Source organism: Pungitius pungitius, chromosome 16 (genome assembly GCF_949316345.1).
Source record: "Pungitius pungitius chromosome 16, fPunPun2.1, whole genome shotgun sequence".
In the NCBI taxonomy this organism is placed as follows: domain Eukaryota; kingdom Metazoa; phylum Chordata; class Actinopteri; order Perciformes; family Gasterosteidae; genus Pungitius; species Pungitius pungitius.
Window position 1 is genome coordinate 10819692 of NC_084915.1, and position 17134 is coordinate 10836825.

The 17134-nt window shown below is 42.6% G+C and overlaps 1 protein-coding gene across 1 annotated transcript; it reads right to left on the reverse strand.

Annotated features, from left to right (window-relative positions):
• Positions 1–10836: 10836 nt before the first annotated feature.
• LOC119215585 (high mobility group protein B1-like) lies at positions 10837–14851 on the reverse strand. Its single transcript, XM_037467844.2, has 5 exons — positions 14714–14851; positions 12365–12527; positions 11988–12133; positions 11653–11827; positions 10837–11546 (listed from the first exon to the last, which is right to left on the reverse strand). The coding sequence occupies exons 2-5, from the start codon at positions 12509–12511 to the stop codon at positions 11394–11396; spliced, it is 621 nt and encodes a 206-aa protein (XP_037323741.2). The 5' UTR covers positions 12512–12527; positions 14714–14851; the 3' UTR covers positions 10837–11393.
• Between the last annotated feature and the right edge of the window lie 2283 nt (positions 14852–17134).

Here is a 17134-nt window from a genome sequence, read left to right on the forward strand (position 1 = left end):
TTTATCATAAAGAGCATTAATAATACGTAACATTTTCATAATAGTTTAATATGGCAGTGATGTTATTTATAGCACGCACCTAATACATTTGTAATATAATATCCTGTCCTTGGGGAAGTGCTCCGCCCCGTGTGTGTGTGTGTATCTGTGTGTGTGTGTGTTTTCCGTCAGAGGTCGAGATGCGTATCGGCAGCAGGTCTGTCCTCTCTGTGGTGGACTGAGTAAAATCCATTGTGGCACCAGAAGTGGCTTTTCTCTGAGATCTACGGGATTAACTACCTAATCTCCCCACCATAAAGGGAGAGTGGAAAGGGGGTAGTGAGTCTGACACACACACACACACACACACACATAAGTATGCTTGCAAAAAAACAAACAAACTGTGAATCTGTTTCTGTTGGCTGTGTTTTAAAATGAAGGCCATTGTATGTTTTTTGGCTTGTTCGGAATGGGCAGCAACTATGACTATTGTCAATGTTGAATCCTCCCTGGATTATTTTCCAATTACATTGTTTTCACGTGTACAATGTTGGAAAATGCTCTCAAGATGACGGTTTTCATTTTTTTATGCTCTCTCAGCAACAATCTTGGATTTCAGGAAAGGAAAGTAAACGTGTTGATATGAATGAGAAAGCCAATAGCAAGCAGAGCAAATGATTGCAAGCTTGCTAAATGAACACACAATATTATTATTGATTTTTTTTTCAACTTTTCGTTTCAGCTCTGAAACAAAGGCACACATATTCTTGTGTTCAATGACTGGATTCATACAGTATATAGATCCTAGTAGAGAGGGGGGGGTGGGGGTTCATGTGTGTTTCTTCCGTCCTCTGGGACGATTTAGGACTATTTATTGGGGATGGCTTGTCCAATTAAGGAAAAAAGCTTTGCTCCCAATTAGGAACTAGCTCATTAGTTACATCAATATGAATGTGAAACACATGAATGAATGAATGAATGAATGAATGAATGAATGAGACTCTCTTGTTTACAGTCATTGTGGCCTTTTAAGAATGGACTGATATTCTTGGTTCAATGTTCACGTCTTTCTGCTTTCAAGGCTCCAGCAGTGTGACTCCATGAAAACTTAATGTCCAACGCTCCGGTGGAAAAATCCTATTATTTTCGGTTCAATATGTATTGTTCAATATTTAGAATTTAGGAACGCAACAGCAGATGCGTGTGGTGGTTTTCCATAAATACCTGTGTGTATCCAGAATGTATCCAGATCAAGTGCATATGTACGCTGTGTGTGTGTTTTCCCCGTCAAGTACCTGCCTGTACTTGTTCGACAGTGCACGTCTGTGTAATATGAGTCACCGCGTCACCTACAGCCCCTCAGTTCTTCTCTCTAAGGTCTGCTGATCAAATATAAGCGTTTCATTTTGTGTTAATACAATAAAACTCTGTAACCCTTTTAAGCCTCTCGACTATGTTCCCATTTACAATTTTTCATCTGAGCGCCTGCTGTGTCGCTCGGACCACACACACACACAGACATAAAGTACACATCAAACACATATGGAGAACCTGAAGAGGAGTCTCTGCGTTTGGACATGATTTAAGTCGCCCCCCCCCAGTAGAAAGTATCCTCTGGAACGCTGACAGAGCAGAAGATTAACTTTGATCTATTCCTGTTTCCAGCGTCACGTCAAAACAATTGCTGTTATTTGGCCTCGGCGTGCACAACACGCGTGGCGGCCACCGGCGCTCGGCCCAGCGGTACAACAAACGTCCCGCTGGTTCGCTGTCACGGCCTCCTCATGTTTCCCACAGAAAGCCAACGCGCTGCCGAGTGCCGTCGGCTATTCTGAGATTCCCCCCCCCCCCCCCAGCAACTCAACAACCTGCGTGACACTTCAGCTCTCCCAGTGGACGTTATTCTCCCGCCATGTCCACACAATTTCTTTCGTCTACTGTCCCTCATATAGCCATCCGTCCCAGACTGAGAGTCTTCCTCCGAGAGAATAAAGGCACCCGAAATATGAACTAACTCTGTGTGTGGAATGTCCAAAGTCCCGTAGCTTGACTGACCTGTCCACGCGCCCGCAGGATTCGTCTATAGTGTACATCTAAATATATGTCCTCCTTTCATCGTCACCAGCATTTGTCATGCACCCATTCAGCTCTTGGACAATGTCTCCGATCCTAAGAGAGCGGCCTTTAGTGCGCAGGATCATGTCCCTCTCAAAAGGAACAGCCAAAACCTGAGTTGGATTTGTCTCAGGTTTATCAGGAGACAGCCTAAGCCCGGGCTTATCTATAATGAACTGTTGTTGTGGACATCAGTGGTAAGTATACACAGAGACTTGTCCTGAAAGCCTTCTGACGTATCCTTCTGGAGGCTAAATCAGAGTTACAAGTTGTATCTGAGATCTCAAGTTGAGATATACAAGACAACAACAGCAATGGAATGTTTTTCACCATCTGTCTGACACACACGGGGGACTATGGCGCATGCTCAGTGTGGGTATTGCATATCTATTCACTTGTACCTGAGAGAGGGGATGTGTCCAGTTCTCTTCCCGTTTGCCTGAGTGTATATGGGAGTTAGTGTCTGATTGAATCAAGCATGTGTGTGACGGAGAAAGAGAGTTTTAGCTGCTCGACCAGGTTGGTGTTGTCATGGTTTGGGTTCATGTCCAGTCTTATTTTGTAGTTTCATGCGTCTTGTGTCCCTGGGTTAGATTCACTTCCTGCCTTGGCCTGTCATCCCCTGGCGTTGTCTGCCATGTCCATGATTGTTTCCACCTGTGTCCAATCACCTCCCCTGTGTATTTAAGCCACGCGTGCCTCTTGTCCCTTGTCGTGTCATTGAATGTCCTGCCTGAATGGCATTTGTGAAGGGCTACCCTTAATGCTGTGTCTTGTAAGTTCCTGGTCCCCGTCTTGTCATTGTTTTTTCTTCCCCTCTGCTTTTTGGATTTTGAATTTTGACTATTAAAGTCTTTTTTGTTTGTTTGTGTAAACGCTGCATTTGAGTTCTCCTTCCTGCCACGCCACCCCGGCTGCCGTGACAGGTGTGTCACTTTGGGCGATACTGAAATATGTCACCAACCAGATTTCTCGCAGTATTTGGTTCCCAGACAAAGAAAGGTGATGGCCCTCTGACGTCTCATTTATCCCCACCATTACATTGCTTTTGGTTAAGTGTGAGCTGTTTCAATAAAATCTCCCAAATACTCACTTAATCTGAAACCACTTTGCCCGTTCAGGGTCCTGGTGGGTCGATCCCAGCCTACGCTGGGAGAAGGCAGTTCCCGCCTGTCAAAGGGCTGACACTGACACACACACACACACACACACACACACACACACACACACGCAGACAAACAACCATTCACGCTCAAATTCACACCACCGGGGCAATATAGAGTCATCAATCACCCGAGCTGCGTGTGTGTTTGCACTGCTGGAAGGAGCCGGGAGACGTTGACACCAGAGGGCCGTCCGGTCCAGGGATTCCACCCGGGCCCCGATTGCTGTGACGGTGCCAACCGAACGCCACGGTGCAGCCATCCACTCTGTCTTTTCTTAATTGTGTTCGGGCCGAAGCACTTGAGCCCCTCTTTACAAAGAGCAATACAGCCTCACGGAGCGTTGAGCACGGCTGTGGATTCTTTTTATAGAGGGAGTGATTATCTTAGTTAGATGTGCATACTTCATTTTAGTTTTATTTCAAGGGTGGGGGTTTATATAACATTTCGTTCCTATGTACAAAGACCGACAGGATGTGCAGGAAGGCACTTATTCAATTATAGAATTCAAATCCAGTTCTCACTGTGACACCCTGCATGTATCGATGACACCTTTATCACCTTTCCTGCCTCCTTGACACAACCGTACTTTCAATTGTTGTCATTATGGTCACAAAGCTTTTCTGTGGTTTCCTACATATTTTTAGAGCAAGCCTCATGCAGCGCCAGCCTCTGCGTACCAGAGTCACCCTTCACTTGCTTCTTCACCTCCCTCCCCTTTTGTTCTTCCTCGTCGTCCTCCCTCTCTCACGGTGACTCCGCAGGTGTGAAGTAGAAGGTGAGGCGTCGTTATCGGCTGCGGCATTTTCGGCTGCTACGTGGATGTCAGACAGTCACCATGTCACAAAATAGCTGCCATTAGACGAGCGGCTCCAAACAAGAGCAAGAGGACTTTCAATATTTACCCTTTGGTGGCGTAACCACATGACGTTGACATTTTACAAGCGGATGTTCTCAACCTCGATGAGCGTGACAGTGCAGAAGGATGAAGTTAAAAACAAACGATGGGTAGAGGTCCACCAGCGCTCACTCACAGACACTGTCCAAATCCTAATTTACAGGGCGGCACAAGGGAAGTTCCACTCGGCGTTTGTTGTCGGCGCCTCACCTCCTGCTTTGGTTTCCATCAGCGGAAATTCTCTGGCTTAAAGTCAAGAGCTGACGTGCGCTAAAACACACACACACACACACACACACACACATGGACGCACACGCACACACAAAGTTGATTAGACACCAACGGCTTGGAGTGATTCAGCATTTTAAGTTGACCCTGAATTAAACGACCTGGAATATTACTCAACATGCTGCAAATATTACTTGACATTATTCAAAGTACATTTCTTATATTTGTGAGGGGGCCCAAATTCTCAATCTTCCTTCAAGCTCACTTTAGAGAGATTAAAACTAAATTGTGAACAGCGTTACATTTGAAAACATCAGTGAACTTGGATACAACAAAATCCTTGCTGCATTTTTTAAGAGCAACCCGAGTTGTGCTCAGAGATACAGAACAGACATGAGCACTGTATGAGAACTGCGTCTCAGCTTGGTACCAAGTTAGTAGATTGGAATCAGCTCTTCGTTAAAATAACCGGGCCAGCTTGTTGTTTCATGTCGAGGCGAAACTATTCAATATAGTTTAGGGGCTTATCACACCCACCCTGCATATTTGGTTTATAATGGATACGCAAGGTTTTACAGTTTGGTTACCATTTTGACTGTCATTTTAAACATTGTTGGAACAACCAACGTGTGATTTCCAAGCCTGATGCTCTAGGTCCTATCGTAACGGACTGAGGCACATATAATGTCAATATGTTTTAAATTGCTACAAATCCTGATTGGCCACCTGCAGGGAGAGGGGTGTGACGTGATGCACATTTCAGTTGACAAAATATCAAAACACTTTATTATCAGCGACACAGTATTACCTCAAACTCCAAGATAAAAGGTTTTCCCTCCAGGAGGGAGCAGCAACAGAGTTGAACTCCTTCACTACAATTCATTCATTCATTCATCCTCCAACCTAGTTACTGTGTGGCAACATTCAGTCACACATTTTTAACTTTTTACAAGCATTGCTTACTTTACCTAAAGAACAGATCTTTGTGGGACTTGCTGGATCAGATCAGCTGCTTGTACCTAAACCTAAAATATGGTTATGCTAAATATCACAAAAAACTGGATCATTCCCATCTTTCAAAGAAAAAAAAAGGTTACTCTGAATATAATCCACATGTATATCACGTTGTTGTAAGAGTAGCGTAGTGCCTGTGGGGAATAGCCAAGTACCTATAAGGTCTATGAGTGCATGGTAGAGAGTGGTAGTGATGGCTTATGAGCCCGGAAAAATAATATTACATTACATGTCATATTAGCATCGCTGTCACGGCAACAATGTTACCCGTACCTCAACATGTAATCAATGTCCTTCTCATCACCCACAGCGTTCTCAGGTTTAAGAGGCCGATGCTCTGGTCTGACAGTTATTTTGCATAATCACAAATTAGTGCAAGGCAAATAAAAAGATACCATCTTTTTCCTCTACTCCCGCTCCTCTTCCTCCAACCACTTTCATTTTTAAACTAATTTTGGAAAGTTTTGAATGTTGTCTTAACTACACTCCTTTAACTGCACATTTGCACCTGCACCTTTGACTGCATCCTGTATTTTTGTGAGTTTTAGTCGATGACCTGATTGCCTCGCACAGCCTTTCATCTCAACAGGTGTCCACACATCAAGCTGGTAGCATACCCGTTTTTTGGTCTGGATTTTATTCACATTCTGTTTCCCTTCTTCATTTTCTCCACATCTTCCATCTAATGTGATCTTCCCTGGTTTTTCTCTCAATATTAAGACAACACTGAGCCACCCGTGTGATATTTACGTTTTGTCGCAAGTTTTATTTTTGCTAGTGTGTATAATGAAGCAGCAGCAGCAGACACATGAAATACTGATGGAGAAACTCAGTGGAGAATGTGGCAGCCCCAAGGTGTTGATCAGGGATCAATAAACCGAGGTCTAACACTGCTGTTGAGAATACATTTCCTATCCTCTCAATGCTTCCATTTTGTTCTACAGCTGTCATCAGCCCCCACCCCTCATTATATTCACAATGTGTTTTATTTGGATGGCCCTCTTTCTTGTCACTGTGAATTGTGGCATACAGCTGAAAACCTACACAAATAACACCCTGTCAGTAAATATTATTATTTGTTTTCTCTTTTGACAGATTTGAAACAGAAGGATGTGTTTGATCCTGGAAGCAATGAATGTTTCATCAGTTTCCTCGGTGCAAATCTAATATCATATTGATAGAAATCAATCCACGTTTGTCGAAGCTTGAAGGTTTAATTGATTCGGGGTCTAATCGAGAACATTCTTGGTCAGAGCTGACCTTTATATAGAGAAGGCTTGAAAGAATCAAAAAAGGTCAAGTGCAAGAAAGTGATTATTATTATTTTAAGTTGATGGAGGGGGGGGGGTTGTCCGGCTGGTTAAAATGTCAATATAACAATCAAGGTTTACAAAAGACAAAAGTTGGAAGCCATAAAGTTGGAAGCCATACTCCAACAGACTGTTTAGTAGGAAAAAGGCTGTTTCTCAGCACACTAACATCTTGTTGAGCATCTTGGTTTAACCTATACTGACATTTGATTTGATTTGATTGAAAGTTTTATGGTAGAATCCACTTTTCCACTTAAAGAGTAGGGCTACTTAAAAATCCCATCTATTCTATGGAAGTTGAACAAATCTGTCACTCCTTTGTATGTCAACTATGTATTAGCATGTCTTTCTCCTCTTTTTTATTTTGAAAAGTCTCGTCCCAATTTGGTGTTAGTAACTCTCTTTGTCTTCCTGTCTTCCTGTTTTTTTGGTGCATCAAGACATGACACACTTCTGTCTGCTGTGTAACGGCATACAGATGCCACCGAGTGTTCATAGAAACACATACAAATACACACGCAACCACCACTACATTCAAGGCAAGACACCAAATCAGTCTCATGCAAAAGACACACGGAGACACGGAGACACACGGAAGAGGTGCAAGATGACAAATGACATGCAACCATGAGTGCAGCATGACTAATCTGATTTCACAAGAACTCCACGTTTGAATAGACTCCTCCTGAAACTTTCACAAGCATTTGTCGGCTTAAAAGCTCAGTAACATGCAAACACACTCCACTGCTTTCTTTCCCATTCAGAGACATGCACAGAGGCACTTGAATCTTGACTCCCACTTAGAAACCTTTCAAAACGTTTTGGGGGGTCTATAATATGATTAGAAATGCTGAATTGTTACACCTGTTCCAGGATATGACTGTGAAAACAGAATGATGCACCTTACACACTGCGACGACATTTCTGCGTGTAGCAATTGATGCTCCTCAGTAAATATTTGTAATACTTTATTCTAATGTGGTGGTTGTAGAATTCATAGAAAGGCTCCAACCATGAGAAGCAGTCTGAAGGCAAACACATGGTGGTTTTGTCATTGAAAACAGCATCACCCAGTGGAGGAACAGGTTGTATTACAGTATACGGCAAGGTGGAAATGGGGAGAATATATATCTTTAACTCTCTGCTTCAATACAATCTATGAGAATAATTTAATGCTCAATGCAAATATAGTATTAATAAATATGTTTTTCTTTCAACCGATCCACTCAGACAGCGAGGACCCTCATGCTCCAGGCCTGGGGAAGTCAGCTGTCACGTGATTGGTGCAGAGGGAGGCTGGTCCTCAGAAAATACACCTGATTGGTCCCCCACTTCCAGGAGACATCTGCAGAAAATATTAAAATGCCTCTTTTATAATGAAGATATCAATTGCATATGTTGGGTTCTGAAGGCCGAAGGGGAGACCACCTTGCCTTTGTTCTCGTCCAGGCAGGATACGGTGATTCAGAGAGTCGACTAGCTCAGGTTTTAAAAATCAAAAAGTATTTAATAACTAAACCTTTTCAAGGCAGAAGGAAAATGCCATTTCCCTATGCTGTCCCAAATTACCTGATGTCTCAATATACCTGAATTCACCCTACACTTCCTGTCAATAACAAGCTGAAACTATTTTAACACATAAAAAAGTACATACATAAATATGTAACATTGTTCGTCGGCTTGTGGGCATAATCTGGATTCAGTGATCAATTTCTATATTGTTTTTTAACATTACCACTATGAAAGAAAACCCTGTTATAACAACAACTTCCCATAGAAAAGAACAAAATCTTAGAAACTTACTGTCACAATTCCAATGGCAAGACTCCTCTTTTATTTGGAAAAAGAGCAACTAGTCATAGCATTATGCAGAAGTTTGATATGCTCAGTGAGCCCGGCCTCGACAGACACAGGCGTTATGACGTGCTTCTTGTGCCCACTGCAGACTCCTGGCTGTGCAAAATGCCTGTTAAGAAAAGTGTTTTTTCACATATTCTGGGAAACTATGAAAACAAATGGTTAAGAGTTACTTCACAAAGACATCAGGACACCAGAAAGCCTGTAGAACTTCCAATGTAAACTAAAAACACCCCTCCTCCAACTTGTTGGCTCTTTATCAGCACGTTGTTGTAGTTTGGCTTTCTATTATTGATATGGCACTCGATTATTGTTGTTCTGGGTCTGTACTCTCTTTGCTGAATGGATTTTTTGTTAGTCACTTTTGATAAAAGCGTCAGATAAATGACAAATGTAAATGTAACTCAGTTTGAAACATCACATAAATCATCAAATCAAACCTTTCCAGAGAATAACACGATTTTGCTTTGTTTTCATAAATGATGATTTAACATATCAATTGCATCCTCAAGTACTCCATGTGAGCAATTCTGACAAAAATGTTTTGTTGCTTTAGTATAATTGGTTATTCCTATCGTGTGGTATTCTTCTTTTGGAGGAAAAAGGTCATTGCAAAATGCATTAGAAAACAAACACCTGCTATCTGATGTTGATGGATTTTGATTCTTGGTGCAGCTGCAGCAATGCGACCACTAAGGGTCACCAGAGACCACTGGTTGACGCAGTGTGTGCAGCCGGGCACCAGGTGGCTGGGATTAACGGGCTTTGGAGCCCACAGTGGCGCTGTGTGGCTAACCCTGCTGCACCGTATGCGCACTTTCTGGCCTGCACAGGCCTGCACGGACACCCGATCAACAGCTGAGCAGCCACCAGGCCTCCGCAACTGTTCCAGCATAGTCCCCCCTTTCTATTTTCCTGCATTTTACTCTGCTACATGAAATCAAGTTGGCCACATCAGTGGATTGTGTGTGTGAACATTCACCATTATAACTGCTTTGCCCTGCAGTGGCTGTCAGGCAGGCCTTGCACGTGGTGTGTGTGTGTGTGTGTGTGTGTGTGTGTGTGTGTGTGTGTGTGTGTGTGTGTGTGTGTGTGGGAGGGGGGGGGCAATAATCAGCAGTGGCAGCAGCTTGCAGTTGTCACATGTTTGGTAATCGTGTATTTTTTGCCTGCAGTGAGTCGTTCCGTGTAGCCAACAATTCAATTATATGGCTCAAGGTTGGGGTGGTGTGTGTGTGTGTGTGTGGGGGGGGGGCTGTCACCACCTGTTGGACCCACGTTTAACTGGGCAAAAGCAAATAAAGCATCGTCAGTGAGTGCGAGGAATGATCAGGAATAGCGTGAGCTTGTTTCACCTTCAGGGACCGGCTGGGCTTTTATCACAGCAGTGCAGAGGTCAGCTGCTGCCCCTCGTCTGCCTGTGCTCCAGTCTGCTCCATGCCGAGGGCTCAGTTAGTAGGCCAAGGCCGCCGTCAGCGCGCCCACTGAGCACATCTCTGCAGCACAGCAGACGACGCACCGTCTTCAGTTTATACCACGGCTCCGAGACACGTCTGCGCCGCTCAGCTCGTTTCTGTGGTCAGGCTGAGTGTTGGTAACCCCGGTCTAAATAAGCTCTCCCCCATGGGGAGGGGCTGTGTTGTTGACACCACAATGCACAGTATGCGAGCGTGTGCCTTTTCATCACCGGTGGTTTGTACACAACCATATTCTTATGTCAGTTTTTTTTTTTTTTTTTTCAAAGCACATAATCCTTCTTACATAAATGTTCTCCCCCTCCCGTCCTCAGATAAGAGTACGTGACAGATGAAGCAGCTGTATCTAAATAAAACAGGGACAGTCAGTGATGCATGTAGACATGCACAGCAATCATGCTAGAACCTTCAGTGCACCTCCACCGAGCTCCCACTGCACTGCTGGCTCGTCCTCGGTAGGCTTCAACACACCGTGCATAAACTGTTAGGAAGCGGGATCATACTTGAAGCACAGATTGTCGTTGGTAGGATGGTTTTTGCTCTATTTAATTGTCTCCCAGTGCCATCAAGTGAGTACGCCTCAAACGACCCGCCAGAAAACGATCATTCTGTCTTCATCAGAAGGAACGCCGGGTTTGATATTGATCCATTATTTGCATCAATGTTCATATTTCAGCGTTTTGATAAAGTTGCCACTTAGCTCACCCCTGCTGTTACACGCCAGGCATATTTTAGTTTCGCAGAGGAATTGTGTATTGGTATTTATTTAAAGTAGTCTGAGTGAAAATACCTCATGACACCGCACACAATACAGATTTATTTAAAAAAAAAAGAAAAATGTTTATTGACATCCGAAGCAATTTCAATTCCAACAACAAGCTTTTTTTCTTATTCTTGCTATTACAGTGGTACATAAAGATCAGTAAAAGAACTGTGATACGTTAATTTTGATAACATGTCATTAAAAATAAAAACACAGGAAAAGGGAAAAAAAAGAAACACTCAGATCTAAGTCAGAACGCTTTTTATGTGCTGTGCACCACTAGCTCGGCTAAATACTGTAAGCCCACCCCTTTACACTGTACCAGGCAGGATGGTGGTCTAGGAACTATCACCGAAAAAAAGAAAGACAAAAAAGACTGGCAGAAAGATAGACACGATACTTGTGTAGTGTCAACTATACAAAAAGGAGAAAAAAACTGTACAGCATAAAAACAACTGATATACACAGCCTTTTTTGTTGTTTTTTTTCTACCCCTTGGATACTAACATATTTTCTTTCAGTAAGTGAACTGTGTACAAGGGGGTTAAATGCTTTATAAACAAGAAAATGACCACTACATATGTCCGCAATCTACTCGTCATCGTCATCAAAGTCGTCATCGTCGTCATCATCATCGTCATCGTCGTCGTTTTCCACCTTCTTCTCTACCTTGGGCTGGGCCTTGGCTGCGGAGGGCGCCCCGGCCGCGGCCGGCATGGTCTTGGCGCGGTACGCTGCGACGTCCTGCGAGGGAGGGACGCCAAGATATTGAACTGCTGCCGAGCGACCAATCAGAAGCTCCCACGGGAGAGCAGCGAGGAAAGAAAATGTAGCAAAACCATGTCTTTACCTTCTCATACTTCTCCTTCAGTTTAGACGCCTTCTTCTCAAAGGGCTGCTTGTCCTCCGAAGCGGTGCCGTTCCACATCTCACCCAGTTTTTTGGCGACATCTCCGATGGTCAGACCGGGGGTCTCGCCTTTGACCTTAGAGCGATACTCCGCACAAAAGATGAAGAAGGCGGATCTAGAGGAGAGAAGAAAAAAATATATATTATATAAATTAAATAAAGAGTGGGCACGTCATTTACATGGTTCACGTTGAGTCTTTGTAACATAAGTCAAGTGCTCACGATTCAGACATTTTAGCTATAATATAATTTCAAGTGTCCACTTGGAGTACTTACGGGGGTCTCTTGGGAGCATTAGGGTCCTTGAACTTCTTCTTCTTGGTTCCCCTGGGGGGAATGTAGCTCATCATCTCTTTCTCATAGCGGGCCTTGTCCTGTCTGGCCAGGTCCTCAAATTTCCCCTTCTCCTTAAGAGACATCGTCTGGGAAAATAAAAAAAAACACAATTACTTCACTTATTATACAATCTGTGTCAACACCTTTGTACACAAGCGTTTAAGGTATTTCTCCAGCGTGTCATAAATATTATCCAACACCCTGAAACCATATTATCTTGAAGTAGGCTAATTAAGAGAGTCATTTTAGTTCTCAACAACATTTGTAGTTTAAGAACCTGACCAGTCTTTTAGATCACCATCATCCATTGGGCCTACCTTCCATCGCTCGGAGCACTTCTTGGAGAACTCCGAAAAGTTAACAGAAGCTTCGGGGTGTTTCTTCTTGTGCTCCTCCCGACAGGTCTGGACAAAATACGCATAGGAGGACATCTTGCCCCTTGGCTTTCCTGGCTCTCTCACCATCTTGACGGTAGTATCTCTATTTATAGAATTGAAAAATAAAAGGAAACATTTAGATGACCTGTGAAATAGCCTTTAATAAATATTCAATGTCATTAGGTCTACCACAGAAAAAGGATGAAGCAACAACTGGCGAAGATGTTGGGATATATTACCCAACTTGTGTATCCATACACTTTTAAAAACCTAAATATTTATTTGTGTATACGGGAAATTTTTAAGTATATATTATGAACAGCAATGAATAGCAACCTATGAGCTTCTCCTGTTACTCGTGTTATACAAAAAGCAAGAACTTTGATTTCTCCCCATCAGACCGCTAGTGTTGCAGAGAGCGCTTCTTGAGTGACCCGCCCTCCGCGCTGTCAAACTGCACGAAGTTAAAAGACCAGATGAAAACACTCCGCCGACCCGGAAGACGCGGTCGATATAATCTGACCTGTTTTGCAAAAAAAACCTGAGGTGTCGCGTGGGTTGAACTGGCTAAAACACATCGCGACAGATTGGAGATTAAAAAAAAATAATCATAAAAACACTTTTTGAAATCATTATTTACGCGATCTCCTTTCACACCAAACTGTGAAAGTTCCCAATGTGCAACTGCATAACACAACAAACCAGCCAGCTCGGTGGGACCGCACTCGTTTTCCTAAATATACATATATGTTTGTTTATATACAGTCAAATATCATAACAACAGACATTCTGGAAACTGTTTCATTCATGTTTGTGTTTTATCAAACAGTAAAACTTTGACACAAAAAAGACACAAATTTCACAATAATGCGTATTTATTGGATATACAATCTGCTTAAAATGTAATTCTTCAATCTTCTCTTCAGTCTTCGTCTTTATCTTATTCTGTAAATAATTCTGTCATTATGTCTAAAACTACTAAAAATATTCGCATAAATACCCCCCCATCAAATGCTACTGTAACTCCCAGTTAAGCTGAAGTAGTAATGGCGCATAGGCTTTCGTTGTGGAAAAGGAGGTCAACAACGACGGCAATATTTCTTCTTCCATTTTGTGAGAATGCCTTCTTCATGAAAGAAAGTCCCCCTCAAATGTCTCCTCCCGCCCTTCGGTTCGCTTTGCAACTCGACAAATACGTCGGGAAAGCCGGCGATCTTGACAAAATATTTCCCCGATTGATTCCTATTGCACTGGCCGGTTTGTATAGCAATACATTGGGTGTGCTCTGTGTCTATGAGCGGGGCTGTGCTACCGCTGCCTTGGTTTTCTATGTGCTCCTAATGGCCGCTCGTCTTCATCCACTAACATGGAGAATATGGCTCCTTCTCTTTGTGTCACTGCATGCGATAGAGGGCAGAGCGACCCCACTCCGCTTCGACCCCACGTTAAAACGTCTCAAAAGCCTCGGAAAAATATCGCGGTGGCGCCGTTGGAGAGACGAAAGGTGGAACTTTCTTTTGCCGTCGTTACATTTTATAGTTGCCGGTTTGTTTCGCGAGAAAACCCGGTTGGAAAAAGTTGAAGTGAACTGCGCCTCTCGTCGCTAGCTTTTCACCACTCGCCTCCGATGCGAATACAGTCAGCCATTACAGTAAAGCGCAGATCGTGAGGTAATTTTTTTCGCCGTCTTTCTCGACAGAATTTTAGCAAACAGGCATATGGTTGTGTGCGTTTCGAGACGGTCTCTCTTTTTATAATGTTTTTGCATTTTTTTTCCGTTTGGTTAAAATTTTAAAAAACCGCAAGCTTCCCAGTCTTCACATGACAGGCGTTCATCTTCGCAAAGCACTGCAACGGCTAGCCAACGGAGGCTCCTACCATTGTCGTTAAGCCGTGTTGTCCGCTTGACATTTCTCAATTTTTACGCGATATCCACCGTTTGCTTTTATTCCATTTTGTATAAACGACACGGCACTAATATACAGAATTATTTGTATTCAACGAAATCCAAAATTTCCGTCGATTTTCGGTCAAGGTTAATATTATTTTCGTCTTTTTTTCCCTATAGAGCGTCTGCTCTACACTCACAGGCAGGGTAACGTAACGCTACCTGCTTTGCGCCGGTTATTTTGATGTTGTTTTTTTTCACCTTTCACAGCGATAAAAATCATTTTTGAGATATAAGAGGCTTCTTATTCAATCATAGCAACCACGCGAGTACGATATTTCGACATGTTACCGTCATTATCATCATCACGAACACTTAATATTTCCGTGTGTGATACTTACCGACGGACTATGGCTGGATCTCAATGCTCTGCAATGGCTGTGAGTGAGGAAACACGGGCGATACGCAGTGTCTTCAGTCTTCAGCTCTCTAACATTACTCTCGGCGGAGCTCTCGCGCCATTGGCCAGCGCCCGGACTGGAGCCCCTCCCATTGGATGGAGGGTTTTCATTGTCCTAATAGAAGACGAGGACCCATTGGCTGCCTTTTGTGAAACGTCACCAATGTTTTCTGAAGCGCGTAGATACAAAAATATTCGTGTCCCAGCATGCTGGAGCTGGTAGTAGTGTAGTGTGTTTGCCATAGTATTGAATTCACTGCGTTGAGCCCGGTGTACAGTAGGCAAGTTGAATGAATGAGACAACGTGGAGCGCTCGTGATCAGGCCGGGGGTCGGCTGTACAATGGTGTGTGCTCGTGTCGGACGGACTGTCCACCTCTTCATCAGCAAGCTCCATTGGACGTTCTCCCCAATGCGCGTGTGCTTATTTGCAATTTATTGCCTAAAAAAGGCATAATGTGTAAGTCAAGTTTTCGCGTTTTAAAGGTGATAGAAACCTTTGCTCATACCGTAGGGCACATTTACACACTAGATCACACTAGATTTTAGAAGATTTAGGTATGAGTTAGAATGAAAACACAATTCAAATGTGTTTAATAGTTTGCTTTTTAATTGCACCCTGACTTTTATTTCAGAAAAGTGTTATTAACGCTTATTTTAGTTTTTTTTGTCTCTGATGGGTATACACAATTGCAGGTATTTATTTATGCTATTGCTTAGATGTTTGCATATGTCTGTAGTCCATATTAGGCTAATAAAAGTATATCAACAGACATTGAATTGCACTGTTTTTGTTCACAGCGCAATGAGTTTTTTGTCTAATTTTCTAGGCTTCATTTGCAATAGCTGATAAAATATGAAAGTGTGCTGATCCACAATCCAAACATAATAATGGAGATCAAAAAGCCACAAAACTAATTTAAAATCATTTTGTTCTGCAGGATTTTTATTTTATTTTTCTTAGGGTTAGGGTTAAATAAAGCTTGCTGGTATGTTTAGCATTACATTAAAATGTACTAATTGCATATTCAATAGATATAACAGGTCTTGATGATAGCCTCATAGGGCCTTTTGGCTCCTTCATTGTTCTGGGCAGTTAAATGGGGAAAGGTACATACAAAGGAAAAAGATAAAAAGGATATTCTAATGTAATGTAAAGCCGTTGCATATAATGAAAACAGACCAGGGCATTAAAAGCAGTTCAAAGATTTGTTTGAAGTTGCATTGCGTTGGATCGTATGACTAAATGTAATTTCACCTAAGAACAACTTTATTTCATCTTAGATGGTTTATTACATGAGGTTTCACCACCCGTTTCCCTCTCATATGTATCTTCAACAACACGCTGAAACCAACTGCATCTTCTGAACAATTCAGTAAAGATATGTCACTAATTAGCTTGTTTGATCAACAACATATTTTACACAGTAATGCAATTTAATGTAGACATCTCAACATTGCCCTTGCTGTGATCTAGAGTTACTGAGAGATGTTAGGTATTATAACCTAAGAATATGCATGTGCTTTTTCTGTTTATATTTTAAACTTATGGAGGTATATAATACTGATGTTTGTTATAGGGACCAATCACAGGGAAACCTCTGTCACACATATATAACCAGAGAATAAAAGGGCAATACTTTTGACTCGCCAGCCTGCAGATACTCAGAGGATGAGTTCATATGTAAAGGTGGTCTCTTTTTATATGACTTTTTCATTATACTCAAAGTGGATGCATTGCAAGTATCTGACATTTCCCTGATTTACAAAAAATAATCATCTGCCTTCTGATGGAAATAACTCCACATTTTTCTTTATGTATTGATTGTTTCTACATGCCCTTGTTGTGGAAATAGTTATCTAACAAATATGCATCTGCTTAGCAGCTAATATAGAAACAAAGAAAGATGGCCGACGCAGAGTTTTATCCTTGAATTTAGAAAGGGAAGGGTGAGCTGATTCCAAATGCCAATCACAACACAGACTCGAGCCACATGTCTGCCTGTGATGCTGCCTGGCTGTGTCGTTTTGCATCAGGAGATGCCACAGCAAAGGAGCTATAGCCTGCTTGTGAGGCTGGGAGGCGGCCAGTTTATGCATTCTAATGAGAACTCACAGGGAAAGATATGCAAATTCATTTTGTCATCAAGAGGAAAATAGAGGACAGGAGAGCAGCAGATACAGGAGGGGCTTAAAGCAGGATTGCACATGAGAGAGGCGGGACTGGGTGCAGGGAGACGTTGTCTGTTAATGTCTATGGGGGGTTGGAGCAAGAGGTGTGAGAATTGGGCTGTATTACAGAATCAGAATGTGGGACTCTCTCAAATGAAAAAATCAGCCTGCTACTGTAAACCCAGAAAACT